Source organism: Tenrec ecaudatus, chromosome 6, assembly GCF_050624435.1.
Source record: "Tenrec ecaudatus isolate mTenEca1 chromosome 6, mTenEca1.hap1, whole genome shotgun sequence".
Lineage (NCBI taxonomy): Eukaryota > Metazoa > Chordata > Mammalia > Afrosoricida > Tenrecidae > Tenrec > Tenrec ecaudatus.
This window is the reverse complement of record NC_134535.1, coordinates 83,296,468-83,311,372: the sequence shown is the minus strand read 5'-3', so window position 1 is coordinate 83,311,372 and position 14,905 is coordinate 83,296,468. Positions and strand designations below refer to the sequence as shown.

The 14,905-nt window shown below is 38.7% G+C and overlaps 1 protein-coding gene, 1 non-coding gene and 1 pseudogene across 6 annotated transcripts in view; 2 read left to right on the top strand and 1 right to left on the bottom strand.

The window, feature by feature from the left end:
- Window positions 1–14,905, top strand: part of ATF1 (activating transcription factor 1) — a 55,880-nt gene that overhangs the window by 28,934 nt on the left and 12,041 nt on the right. For 4 of the 5 annotated variants that reach the window (XM_075551687.1, XM_075551689.1, XM_075551686.1 and 1 more), the window contains one exon: window positions 8,480–8,610. In XM_075551687.1, coding sequence (XP_075407802.1) covers window positions 8,480–8,610 — 131 coding nt within the window. Of the gene's footprint in view, window positions 1–992; window positions 1,101–8,479; window positions 8,611–14,905 lie in introns of all 5 variants that reach the window. The other variant, XM_075551691.1, reaches the window with a different exon arrangement.
- LOC142452046 (U6 spliceosomal RNA) lies at window positions 6,376–6,482 on the top strand. The gene has a single exon (XR_012785110.1). It is a non-coding gene; the product is annotated as a U6 spliceosomal RNA (small nuclear RNA).
- On the bottom strand, window positions 13,849–14,403 carry LOC142450558 (transformer-2 protein homolog alpha pseudogene; annotated as a pseudogene).

Here is a 14,905-nt window from a genome sequence, read left to right as displayed (position 1 = left end):
CAAATATACTAAACACATTGAATTGTACTCTTCAAATGGGTTAATTGTATAGTATGTGAATTATGTCTCATTAAAGCTGTGCGTGTGTGTTTTAAGCCCAAGAATTAATCAGAGTGGTTTAAAAACATGAATTACATAACCTGTGATAAATTTAAAGTTAAAATAAAGAGATGAATTTAGGTATTTCATGAAAACACTAATCACAAAGGAAAGCTGAATGCCATGTTACAATCAGTATATTTTTGTTGTGATAAAATACAATAGACAGCAGAGAGCAAAGAATATTTACTAGCAACCAGGAGGGATATTACATAAAGACAAGTCAGTTCACGAAGAAGATATACAAATCCTAAATGTGTACAAACCTAAGAGCAGGACTTCAAAATACATGAAACAAAAACTAACAGACTGTAAAGAAATTTAATTATTAAATCTACAGTTAGAATGGGAGCTTTCAATACACCTTTCACAATAGAACGTTAGCATGGTTATAAAAGAATTTTCAAGAATTATAGAGGATACCAAGCCATGGTATTCATTGTATTACACGAGGGAGTACCCAAAACAAAACTGGGATTTTCTTTCAAAGCTATGTATTTAATTTTTCTTATAAAACAACCTTATCAGCTTCAAAGTACTCTCCCTCACACAATGCATGTGTGAAATCTGTGATTCCATTCTTGGAAACATTTTTCAAACTTACCCGTTTGGATGGCTGACACCACCTCCCTCGTTTTTGTTTTTTTTTTCTTCACCTCTTCTATGACTTCAAATCACTATCCTTTCATGTCCCTCTTCATTCGAGGAAACAAAAAGAAGTCGCATGGAGCAAGGTTAGGTGAGTAAAGTGAATGAGGCAAGAGAGACATGCTGTGTTTTGCCAAAAAACAGGCACACTGAAATGGCTGTGTGAGCAGGTGCATTGTGGTGGTGGCAAAACCCGTCCCCTGTCTGCCACAAATCAGGCCTTTTTTGTTATGCATTCTTTTCAGAACCTCTAAATAGAAAGCTTAACAGTATGCCCTGGTGGAACAAACTCCAAATGCACTACCAGTCTGCATTTTCATCTTTTTGGGAAGTTGATGGATGTCCAGAACAAGGTTTGTCATCAATCAACAATTCACCTTTTTTGAAATGAGAAAACCGCTTGTACACTTCATAGCGCTGTCTTTGTAAACTGTGTTCAACATCATAACAGTTTGTGTGGCATTTTTACCAAGCAGTAAACAAAATTTCACAGCCTCTGTTCTCTTAAATTGCCCATCACAAAAATCGAGGTTCAAGCAAAACTGCTTTTATGAAAAAATTCACTGTGACCAGAGAGAACCTTCCCAGGTGACGCCACTGGGTGCACTAACTCAGAGCCAATTGCTCGATGCTTGCCTTGTGGGGAAAATGCATACTATAAAAACTCTGCCCAGCGAAGCTTTTTTTGTGGGGGAGGGGGGAGGGTACCCCCTCATATACGTGTGAAAGTTGGACATTGACTAAGGAAACCGTATAAGAATTGATTCATTTGAAGTGTGATGCTGGAAAAGAATATTCAGAGTACCAGGGACTCCTAAACAGAAAAACCGATATTGGAAGAAGTAGGCCAAGAAAGAGTGCTCCTTAGATGGCGAGACTCTGTCCTACGTGCTTTGGATGTGCTGTCAGGAGAGACCAGTCCCAGGAGAAGGACATCATGCTTGGTAAAGTGGAGGGGCGGTGAAAAAGAGGAAGTCCCTCAACGAGATTGACACAGTGGCTGCATCAATGAACTCGAACTCAGGCACAGGAATAATTGTGAGGATGGCACAGGACTGTGCAGTGTTTTGTTCTATTATGTTGGAGCTGGCGCTGTCTCTATCACACCTAACAACAACCACAACATAGAAGAATTGAACTTGACATTTTTAGAACACCTCTACCCACAAACAGTAATGGATTCTATTTGGAACCAATCCCAGTGATTAGCATTTAAGATCCCCACCCCCAACCCTCAGGGGACCTACAATAGAAACGTGAGTGAAGGGAGACAGCGGACGGTGTAGGATATGAAAATAATAATAATTTATAATTTATCAAGGGTTCATGAGGGAGGGAAAATAGATGAGCTGATACCAAGGGCTCAAGTAGAAAGAAAATGTTTTGAAAATGATGATGGCAACATATAGACAAATGCACTTGACACAATTGATGTATGGATTGTTATAAGAGCTGTAAGAGCCCCCAATAAAATTACTTTTAAAAAGTATTCCTTTCAAGTTCACTTCAAATATTCCACCAAGAAATGTTATGTATTGGTTCATGAAGCACCCCTTAACACATTTTAAAAAGCTGAAACCATGCCAATTTTGACCTCTGATCAAACTAAAATTAGGTTAGAAATCAGTAATAGAAAACGTTTGGGAAAATCTACAAACATTTGAGAGTTGAACAATGAACACCTTTCTAATAATCAGTACGTCAGATAAATTCTTAAGAAAATTAAAAATACTTTTAATGAAATCAAAATGAAAATAGAAAATTTGTTATAATGTATTCATTGTAATTAATTTGATGGAAATTCAAGCATTAAGTGCTTATTTTGGAAAAGGTCTCAATCATCTAAGCTTCTCCCTCTCTGAAAGTATCGGTTATCCCAAAGCAAGCTGAAGGAAGAAATAAAGAGTAGAAATCAGTTAAATTGAAAACACAGGTTAATAGAGATGGTCAATGTAATTAAAAGCTGCTGCTTTGATAAAAGTCATGAAATTTGATAATCCTGACGGAGCTAAAGGAGAGCGTCCTGGAGAAGAGGTTGAAGAGGTCACAGAGGAACAGACAGGCTGTGGCTTTGCAGGCCCTGGAATTTATTCTGAACGAGGTGGGCACCATTGTTGCAGGTTTCATTGTGGTGGTGGTAAATAAAACCAGCTGCATTTTAATCGTGGCAAGCGGACAATTTGGTGACATTGATTGCATTTACTTTGTTGGGCAGCCATTACCACTTTCTGCATCCATCACCCTACTTGCTGAGTAACACTCCACATTCATCCCGCCTCCAGCGTGGGGTAACTTCTAGTTGCCTTTCAGTCCCTATTGATTTGCATGGTCTAGATAGTTTATGAAGGGGAACCCTACATTGGTTCTTTTTGCATCTGATTCATTTCATTTAGCATAGTGTTTTGAAGGTTTATGCATATTGTGTTAGCATACATAAGAAAATTTTCTTTGTGCCTAAATAATAATCCATTGTATAGATAGACCGCATTTGCTTAATCTGTTCATCTGTGAGTGCTATAAATATTGGCTGTTGGGAACATTGTTGTGTAAGTACCTAAGGGTGGGATTGCTGACTCAAGTGGTGATTCTCTGTCTAACCTTTTGAGGAGCCTTCAGACAATTTCTTGTAGCAGCCGCACTGTTTCCGTCCGCACTAGTGGACCCAGGCTTCCAGACGGCTTTCTCCGCTGTGTGTGGGGATGGACTGCAAAGCGGGAACTAAGGCGATCAGAGGATGCTTTTGTGACCGTTCAGGAAGTAGTGATGTGGACGAGGGTAACAGCCTTGTAGATAATGAGGATATATCAGATTCTGGATATATTTTCGAGATAGTGACAAAAGGATTTGTTTTTGAATTAGATTTTATTATGAGAGGTGACATCAAATTTTTGGCCTAGGTAACTGGCTGACCAAAAATGGAGTGTTACACTTACTGAAATGAATAAGCTTATAAGTAGTGGAAGAATATGTAACATTAGATTTTGAATGTGTTATATCTGAGGTGTTTATCGAATGGAAATAATTCAATATGAAGTTGGACTAAGGAATCTGGAGTTTAAGAGACAGGTTGGAGACATAGCTTTTGAAGGTTCATCGGATTATGTCACCAGAAAAAGGAATGTAGCCGCACAGGAGAAGTGAAAAAGGCGGCAGCACCGTGAGACTCCCAAGGTTGAGTCAGGAGGGTGAGGGAAAACAAAACAAGAACCTTCACACGCAGCCTCATAAAAATAATCTTTGGGGAGTGATGCACAGGAACTTAGGAGTTAGATAAGGAGAAAGGAATGGGGGTAGCATTTTGGTGCATCTCTACATGATTTCTATTAAAACTAAGATCTGAACAAAACAAAGACAAAATATTAGTTTCTATTGACTTTTGGTATGAAGTATGTTACCAAAAACCAAACCCACTGCCACCGATTGGTCACAACTTGTAGTGACCCCATAGGACAGAGCAGAACCATTCCTTTGGGTTTCCGAGGCTATATACATTTTCATGGAAGCAGAAAGTACCATCTTTTTCCACTGAGTGGCTGGTGATTTTGAACTGCTAACCTTGTAATTAGTAACCCAATGTGTAACCCACTTTACTTTTTTACTTTCCTTTATGCTCATAATGTTTCCTACCCCTATAACGCCTGAATTTTTAATTTCAGGGAAATTTTTTTTGTTTTTATTCTTTACTTTTATAGTTATCAATACATATAACAACCAAAATATGTTTTAAAAATTTGCAATGTTTTAAAAATGTAACCAAATCGTCGCATTTGTCCATTGATTTATAATACAAGAATAAAAATGCACCTTCATTTCTATATTATTTTTCTTCTTATTATTAAACAAAAAAGCAAACTGAAAACTTATTTTATTTATAAAATATAATACAAAATTTATCTGTTTATAATTTTAGTTACTGTGAAATTGAACAAAACAATTTTTGTCTTTTGTGATACAAAGATGAACTTTGCATTTGCTGCAGAAAAATACTGGTGCACTCTTGCAATTTACATTTTTGCATCTTCCTCTGTTTGTGACCTCAGGGTAATGGTGAAGACCATGTAAACGGGCATCTCTTCCAGGGATACTTCTGGTGGCAGGACCTCTTCTCTTTTTGTTCGCTAACTCAACACCAGTAAAGCTAGTAGAAGGTCTGCCTCTTGTTGGTCTGTTACTTTTTCCTTCAAGAAGAAGAGCTTCAGCGATGCTCATTTTGAACTCTTACACATTTTGGGAATTTGTGAATGATCACTGAAGTGGATCTTGGACTTTATAGCTTCCCATTTATCTCTATTTATCACACCTGACACAATAGGACAGTTTAGTTTGCTCTTCCAATATAAACGTGAATTTGAGAGCATCACCATCGACATAGCAAGTGGTGTACCCCCAAATTGCTGAAGTTCCTGGCTACTCAGTGCAAGAGGTTTATTGGGATTTTGCTGGATTACATAACAATCTGATTGGTCGACAATATGAGTGATGATATCCTTTGAGAAAAAAAAATCTAAAATACTCAATAGGCCATTTTACTACCCCAGAAGAATCTATTTGTCCTCACCATTCAGGCATAGGTCTAGCTGTACCGTCTCCAGAAATGTGCCGCCAAAGAGGAATTCTTGGATTTCTTGATGTCGATGGCTTTGAACTTGTAGTCACTGGAAATGATTCTTCAACTTCAACAGCTGAAGTTTCTAGCTCACCTTCACCAGCATCACCATTACTCACTACGAGGCCTTTTAATTCATCCAAACCAGAATAATCAGGTGCATGGTCGCTTCCTAGGATGGGGAAAAATGAAAATTGTTATCAAAATAGTTCGATCAGCAATATAATTAAAATTTTATATTGTAAAATAAAAAATTTTAAATATAATACACATTTTATTTACCAGTTTCATCCGTATTGGCATCTAGTTCCTTGGCATCTAGTTCCGCTTCCATCTAGGTCACAAACTCACCGTTTTCCATAAAACGTATCACAATCCATGCTGTGGTATTTTTTGTCACCGTCGATTCAAAAGACGTAATGAATTCGTTACGTTTTGAAAATGTGGAAATATATAATAAAATTTTTAATGAATATTACACCTTTGACATAAAAACTACAGTTTTATGAACATATACAAAAAATATCAGCACTAAAACTTCACTAGATTGAAAATTATCGTAAAATGCACTGAATATAAACCACTTAACCTCAAACGCACAATCGGTCAAAACATGCGCCGCTATTCCAGCATGTTGCCGCTAACGTGTGACTTGCGGTGTGCATTTGTACTAGTAAAGTGCGATGCTTTCCTTGACATCTTCATCCGCTCCAAAAGCTTTATAATTTCGGTACCATTTTCATTAAATGTTATGAAAACGTCACGGCCAGTGTTATAGGGCTAATTGAAAAAGAGATGGACATACTATTTATAGTCTCATGCTAGTCTGGCTGCATAAAACCATGAAGGCAGCTTGGTAAATGGATTCTGTGTTGAACTTATGTTAATATAGCTTACAAGTGTATTAGCTCTTTGTGCGAAGTCTATCCAAAGTGAGAAAACCACGCTGAAGGAGCTTTAATATCTTATAAGAGGAACAGTTAAAGGAACTGGAAAGTATCTTAGTTTAAATAAGACCTGTTGTGTTTGCTTCGGCAACACATGTGCTAAAATTGGAACGATACAGAGAAGATTAGCATGGCCCCTGCGCAAGGATGACACGCAAATTCGTGAAGCGGAAAAAAAAAAAAAAGACCTGTTGGCAGTTATCAAAGACTGCAAAATAGGTCAAGGATATAGAATTTGAGATTAGACTTAAATTTTTCCTAGCTTTACTATGGGTGTAAATTAGAACTGGTTCAATTTTCTATTTCCAAAAATGGAATGGTTTGCTCTTTTGGAAGTTGGTGCTTTATTCCTGGAAGCAAAGGCGATTAGGAATGTTGAAGAGGGAATTTTTTTATGGACTGGGAGATTGAGAGATCCCTTTTAAAGCTAAAGTGCTTTCCGTGTGTGTGTGTTTTGTACTTATACAAGTATGTAATTAAATTTTCTCATTTTTGTACAATGAACATAAGGTTTCTTTAATCCTTAGAACAATGCTTCTATCTTATTTCTGTTTCACAGTTGAGAAAACTGGAATTTATGTATTCAGGTATTTCATTCTAAGGTTTTTTTGAACTGACAGTGCAAGAAGACAGGGAAGGTAGCTATGATACATATATTTTTGCGTGCTTACTATGAAGCTAAAAGGAGCCTTGGTAGAATGGTTCAGTGCTTGGCTGCTTTGCCAAAAGGTCAGCATTCTGAACCCTCCTACTCTCACTCAAGGGGAGAGAGACCTCTCACGTCCAGCCCCTGCACAGCCATCTGTACCACCATGGGCAATTCTTTTTTTTTTTAATCATTTTTATTGGGGGCTCGTACAACTCATCACAATCCATACATCCATCCATTGTGTGTCAAGCACATTTGTACGCTTGTTGCTACCATCATTCTCAAACATTGCTTTCTACCTGAGCCCTTGGTATGAGCTCCTCATTTTTCCCCTCCCTCCTTCATGAACCCTTGATAATTTATAAGTTATTACTTTATCATATCTTACACTGTCCAACATCTCCCTTCACCCATTTTTCTGTTGTCCATCCCCCAGGGAGGAGGTGATATCTAGATCCTTGTAATCAGTCCCTCCTTTCTACCCCACCCTTCCAGTATCACCACTCACCACTGGTCCTGAAGGGATCATCTGTCCTGATGTTTCCAGTTCCTATCTGCACTAGTGTACATGCTCTGGTCTAGCTGGATTTGTAAGGTAGAATTGGGATCATGAAGGGGGGCAGGGGAGGAGGAAGTAATTAAGAACTAAAAGAAAGTTTTATGTTTCATCGTTGCTACACTGCACCCTGACTGACTTGTCACCTCCCCGCAACCCTTCTGTAAGGGGGTGTCCAGTTGCCTACAGATGGGCTCATTCACAATGATAGGATTTTTTGTTTTTTGATGCCTGATAACTGATCCGTTCGACACCTTGTGATCACGTAGGCTGGTGTGCTTCTTCCATGTGGACTTTGTTGCCTCAGAGCTAGGTGGGTGCTTGTTTACCTTCAAGCCTTTAAGACCCCAGATGCCATATCTTAACAGCTGGGCTGACAGTTCTTTCATCATTATAATAGTATGTGTAGAACGAAAGGACTCTTACACAAGAATTCAGGTGTCTTGTAGATTTTTGTACTTTTTAATTGTAAAATGTTACAATAAAACATTACCATTTTAATGTGTAAAATTAAACATCCATTATATACACATCTAGTTCTAGAAATTTTTCATCACTCCAAACAGAAACTTAATAGAAACTCAATACTCCTTACGTAATAACTCCCCATTTCCCCCTTCCTCAGCCTGAAGTAACCACTAATATTACATTTTGGTCTCTGCATATTTACTTATTCTAGATATTTCATATATTGGAATCATATATCATATGATATTTATTATTTTGAGGCTCAGCATTATATTTTCAAGGTTCATCTATGTCACAGCATGTATCAGAACTTTATTTCTCGTTTAAGGCTGAAATGCATTTAAGTGTATGCATACTGCTTTTGGTTTATCCATTCATCTGTCTATGGGATTATTATATTTCTAATCTGAGAAGGAAAATACTTGTCAATTTCTTTTTGTAGAGGAGTCTTCATGATGCAATTCAGAGTTTCTTCTACCAGCATTAACAGAGTTCTGTTTTCACAGGAAAATTTTGAAAGACCTATCTTCTGAAGATATACGGAGCAGAAAAGGGGACGGAGAAAGCCCTGGAGTTTCTACTGTCACGTCTATGTCTGTTCCAACTTCCATCTATCAGACCAGCACTGGACAGTACAGTACGTACAAGAGTCCATTTCCACGTGAGAGACCCCCAAGCCATGAATGAGTGTCAGACTTTAATACACGGGGCTGCAAAACGTTCATGGGAAAACTGAATGAAAATAATAGAGCTTTTCCTTGAACTTTTTGAATCCTCATGATAATGATTTTTAAAGGGTAATGTCTTGGGCTTTTATGAAATGTTAGGCATAATGCAAAACACTTCTTCATCATTATGTCATATATTCTTTACAACACCTATATGAGGTAGGCCGGGTTACTGTGTGACAAGGAAACAAGCTTAGAGGGTGAGATGATGTTCATCAAGTCACATAGTTTCTAAGTTTTGGAGCCAGAATTCAAACCAGGTCTCTGAGTCTACAGATGTAATTTTACTCCAAGTGATAATCTTTTTTATACGCTTACTATTTCAGACAGCTATGTCTGTGGCTTTAATTACAGAAGAAATTAACATTTGAATTAGTTAACACATAAAAATTAAACATTAATGATTAATTTTCAATTTCCGTTTAGGAAGACTGAATCAAGGAGGATTCAGATTGTTTTGCAATGTGATTTGTAGATATTGGTTAGCTTTTTAGTAAATCACTAAATCTCTTTCAGAAAATGTTAGAAGAATTAAGAGGGTTTTTTAAAAAAGAAGACACCTAGTACAAGCACAAATAAAAATATCTTCATCTAATTTTCATCAATGGTCTACAAATTAGTAACTTGCAATTGTGCTAATACTTGTTTTGGGTTTTTTTGCCTAACACTTTAGTAAATAGAGGAGTTACATTTGCTAAAACTGTTAACAAGGCAACGAATTAATTTGCTATAGATATTCATGTTAGTTTTGTTTCCAACAGTCTGAAAAATTTCAGATACACAGACAAATTTAAAGAAACCTACAACACCCGCCTAGAAAACTACCAGTTAGAAATCTGTATAACATTTTACTGTATTTGCTTTAGCACATGCCAGTCTTTTTTTTTCTTAAAGCAGTTAGAAACATGCTTTTTCTTATGAAGGAAACCTAAGATAAGCCAAGTGAAGACTCACGAGCATTGTCTGTATGTCTATATGTGATGGCCGAAAGAGCTTATTAGTGAGTATTAACCAGTGGACAGTAGGTGCTACATATATGTTCTCCATTTATAGATCGGAAGAATGAATGCTAATCAGCTTTAATTGTATTGTGCGCGTGGCAATACAGACGTGATAGAAGTAACAGTAATTAAGACCTCAAGTCTCTCTGGAGGATCCCTGTTGGTGTGCAATGGGTTATATGCTGAGCTGCAAACCACAAGGTCCGAGCTGCTCTAAGGAAGAGAGGGTGCTCTCTAATTCCACAAGGATTTATAGACTTGGAACCCCAGTGGGACAGTTCTCCTGGGTCCTATAGCGCCGCAGTGAGTCAGAATCGGCTCTGGCAGTGAGTGAATTTGTGGGTTTTGTTTAGCTGTATCTCTGTAGGAAGAGATTCCGGGACTACTAATAAGAGATAACTTCCTACAGTTCTCACACACAAGCACTTTGTTTGATTATATTTTGCTCTTTGGTGCTTTGAATTGAAGATTTGTGGCAGACCCGAGTGGAGCAACTTTCTCAGCACATCTTTCCAACAGCAAGCGCTCACCCAGTCTGTGTCACATTTTGGTAGTTCTCACAGTATTTGAAACCTTTCCCATTGCTATTATGACCACTTAAGTACACTATAGGGTAGTGCAGATGTAATTTGTATGTGCTGAGAAACCCAAAGGCTCATATCATTGGCTTTACTGTGATATATGTTTAACTAGTATGTTCTGAAACGGAACCCACAGTATATCTTCTGCAAGGTATGCCTCTACAGTTCTTTTAACATTTCTTTTTATTTTAATAATAAAAAACCCAAAGCGGTTGCTGTTAGTTGATTCTGACTCAGAGACCTTATAAGACAGGTAGAACTGCCACCTACGGTTTCCAAAGCTGCTGAGCACTTTCACCATAAAGATTTACAGCGTGGAGATCCCGCGAGGCCGTGCTACTGTGTCGAATACAAAGGCTGTGAGTTGAATCAGCTCAGTCGCAGTATCTTCGTTTACTTTCATCTTTTTAAAAGCAGATAGCCATAGCTTTCTCCCATAGAGTGGCTAGTGGGTTTGAACAACTGACTTTTTGCTTAGCGCCTGGGTGTTGAACCATTGTACCATTAGAACTCTACATTCTGATTTAGAAAGTCTTAAAAGAGTTGAGGTAACTTGCCCTCAGCTGTCTAATAAGGTGATTTAAAATTTTGAAGAGAAAATAAAGAAAAATCATAAAAATTAAGCACACATCCATTAAGACTCTCTAAGTAAATAGACACCCATTAAGTTATAGTACATGCTGCCAAGCTTTCCAGATATTTACTGAGTGTTGTTAGCAAACATACCTAACTTCAAAAGTCAGGCCTCTTCTAACAGTTTAACAGATAAATAGGCAAAGGGCATTAATAGGTAATTCATATATAAGGAAATACAATTTATGTTTAATAATAAATCATTACTCTTCTGTTGGGGATATCCTAATGCTTTATATTTTTGCTTTTATAGATTTCATGAAGTATTTCACATAGCATAAAGTTCCTTATTTCAGGATATAGTTGAGCAGATTATAGTACAATCGTAGAGTTGTGTATTCGTCACCATATCACCTAATACACTCCCCACCCTCACCTCATTCTAGCTCCAGGCAACCACTTTCCTACTTTGTCTCTGTGGATTTACCTATTCTCAATAATTGACATAAATGGAAATATCATGTCTTCTTTCATTTAGCAGTGTATTTCCAAGGGTCATCCATGTGGCATAAATCAGTACTTAATTCATTTTTACTGCTGGGTAGTACTCCATTATATTCCAATGTGCCACATTCTGCTTATCAGTTGATCAGACACTTAGGTTGTTTCCACTTCAGTATACAAGTTTTGTGTGATAATAAGTTTTTGTTCCTCTTGGATATACTAGGATTGGGGGAAAAAAACCAAACACCCTCAAATTCACTGTTATGAGTCAATTCCAACTCAGAGGTGTCCTAGTAGTGTAGTGGGTTATACGTTGGTCAGCACTTAGAAGCCACCAGCCACTCTGTGGGAGAAAGCTGAGACTGTCTATAAACAGTTACTGTTTCAGAAACCCAAAAGGGCACTGCTACTTACTCTGTAGGCCCGTTTGGCTGAAAGTTGAGCCATGCGGGTGTTTTGACTTCTGGGCTTGGAGAGCAACGAAGTGCCGTGGTCTCAGAAATTCCACCAGTTTCTTTCAGACCAGTTAGTCTGGGTTTTTTTGGTAATGATTTTGATTTGTGTTCCCTATCTTTCTCTCACTCTAAAGAAAATGGTATGAGGCCCACGTCTGGCCTCTCCCAGCTTCAGTAGGGAGAAGGAGACTCCAACTCCCCATCAGTCCATGACCTTTTCCATGTTCTGATACCAATCATCTGCCGCACGGGTCAGTAATATGTTGTAATAGCCACGCAGACTCTGGGCAATATACACAATTATGGGGGTTTATTCGGAAAGTTAACAAGTCAGGCTCATAAAAGATTAAGGAAGGTTACAGTCTTTGGTCTCAGCAGCACATCTCCTCAGTCAGCAGCCAAGTCTTTCTCTGGTCCTCAGCCTCTGTCACCAGGTCCCTTGACCTCTGCTTCTTCCATGGACCAGGAAGCCTACCTGCTGCTCTGTCTCATGGTCTCCATGCTACAGCCTCTGCTGCCTCTGCCACTTCAGACAGATTTAGCAAACATCCCGGTGGCTGTTGTTCCTTGATGGTCATACATTTCTTCAATCCATGCTTTTGAAATGACTCATTCTTATATACAAGTCGAAAGGCTCAACTCACCAATCCCCTTTCTGAGTGTTCCGTACATACTAGTGAGGCGCCCTAGTGGCATAGTGGTTATTCATTGGGCTGCTGACCACAACGCCATCAGTTCAAAACCACAAGTCACTCCTTGGGAGAAAGATGCGGCTTTCTACTCCTATAAAGAGTTATAGTTTTGGAAACCCACAGGGGTAGCTCTACCTTGTCTTACAGAATTACTATGAGTTGGCATCGACTCGGTGGTGAGAGTTTTATACATCCTATTAGTCTGGTCTTACCCATTTATTTGCTGGGAGTTCCAAAGATATGGGTAGAAGAGCTATAGTTAAACAGTTTCACATCACCACATACTCTGTCTAGGACCTCCTAATGTGATTCCTTTCAGAGCAGGTGGCAGTAGTAGCCAGGCACCATCTAGTTTTTCTGCTCTCAGAGTGTGCAGGTTGAAGCTTGCCAGTAATCTTTTCCATGTGTCTTGGCTTTTCTTTACTCTTCTCTCCTCTGGACTGGGAGAGACCATTCATTGTGGCTTAGATGGTCACTCTCAAGCTTTTGAGATCCCAGTCACTACTTAGTGAAGTAGGATGTAGACCTTTGTGAGCTGTATTATGCCAATTGACCTTGACGCCCCCCCTTTAAGTAAATTGTTTTACAGAGAAATTAAGTTTTATTTGAAAGACTATTTTCCCCACACACATCTTCTAAGGATTATACAATAACCATTGTTCCAATACCAAAATTTCTGACAGCAAATTATACAGTTGCTCTAGTTAATAATTAAGGTTTGTCCTTCACTGATGAAAGGCATATTTAAACCTCAATACGTTCAGCACACACACACACCACATTTTAAGTTGGTAAACTTTAACAGCTATGGCTGTATTTTAAATACAACATGGTATATAGGAGTCCATAAGTTTTTCATCTTTAACAAAAACTTAATTTTTCAGGGTTTCAAAATTCCATTCTTCAAAAAAAAAATATGACCAAGTAAAAATTTTCTTCTATAGCTTAAAATTGTCTACACTAAACCCTTTGACAGCTCCATGCCACCCCAAACAACCTTGACATGTCTGAGCTCCTTATGTTACAGTCTTACCCAAATAAACAATTAAAAAAGAAACGTTTTCCACAAACACACAATGTCTCACACCAAAGATGTTTTAAAAAGGTCAGTTTATATTCTTAATTTATTAGCTACAAGTTAATTTTCTGTAAAGCAAGAAAAATAATTTAGCAAGTATAACACCAAGGTTGCGTTTTTACTGAGGATGTGTAACTGATCAATAACAATTCCATCTTTAGGAGTATAGTGACGAGTGAAAAGCAGCAATAAAACCAACAAAATGTAGATATTAAGTAAACCAAAGATGTTTGTAAAAGCATTCTTAAAAAAAAATCCTCCATTTATGAATAGCGTTTTGGGCTCTAAGAATGAGATCTTGATGGGGTCAGTATCGACTATAGTGAGCAGAATCTTCTGTACCCCGGTAATCATCGTCTTCATGTCTGTCATACCCACAATCGTATCCTCTGTCATAGTAAGAATCTTGATGTCTGCCGCCACCGCCGCCGCCACCTCCTCCTCCACCACCACCACCACCACCACCACCACCACTGTGAGTTGTCTGCCCAGATAGATGTCTGGTGCAGGTGTGTGCACTCTCTTGGTGATAGAATCATTCACATGAATTCTTCTGCCATCTAGCTCCATCCCACTTGGCAATTCCCATTTCCGTAGCCTCCTTTGAGTCATCTATTCTTTCCAAATAAACAAAAGCAAATCCTCAAGATCGTCCAGTTTGCTACTCAAAAGAACACATCAAAATCACTCAATGGTCCATATCGAGAATACTTCACAAAGATCTCTCCCTGTTGTGTCAAACTGAGGCCAAATACTCTAAAACAAGTGGCGGGATCCGGGTTTGCTCTGCTGCCTGTATGTCTTCTCTGGTTAGACATTGGAGAGTGACTTCTACTTCAGCTCCTTTGGCATCAATCGTGTAGTATGTCTGATCTCCGAGACCATCTCCTATGAGGATGAGAGTGGGATCTGGATGGAGAGTAACGTCAATGAGAATGCCTCCTAGATCTGACCTAGATTTTGACCTTGATCGAGAATGAGACTCGGAGTGTTTGGAAGCAATGACGGACTACAAGAGCCTGATCTGCTCTCCGAGTTTACACAAGCTGTAGTTCCCAGTGGAGATTTTGACTGAGAGCAAGACTCTGCTCTCGAAGTTGCTCTCCTCTACGTCACTCAGGCCGGCCAGGCGTTCTCCAGAATTAAGTATGAGACAAGCCTCGGCTTGAGGATGGATGGCCTAATCAGCCCGCCGACGAGACCATGGGGAGGAGGAAAGAGTTGGCAACAACGGCCACTCCGCTCCCACTCTGTCCCACGCTGCTGCAAATTGGCCTTCTCTAAGCGAATGACTGAATAGTGTGTACTGACTTTCATATT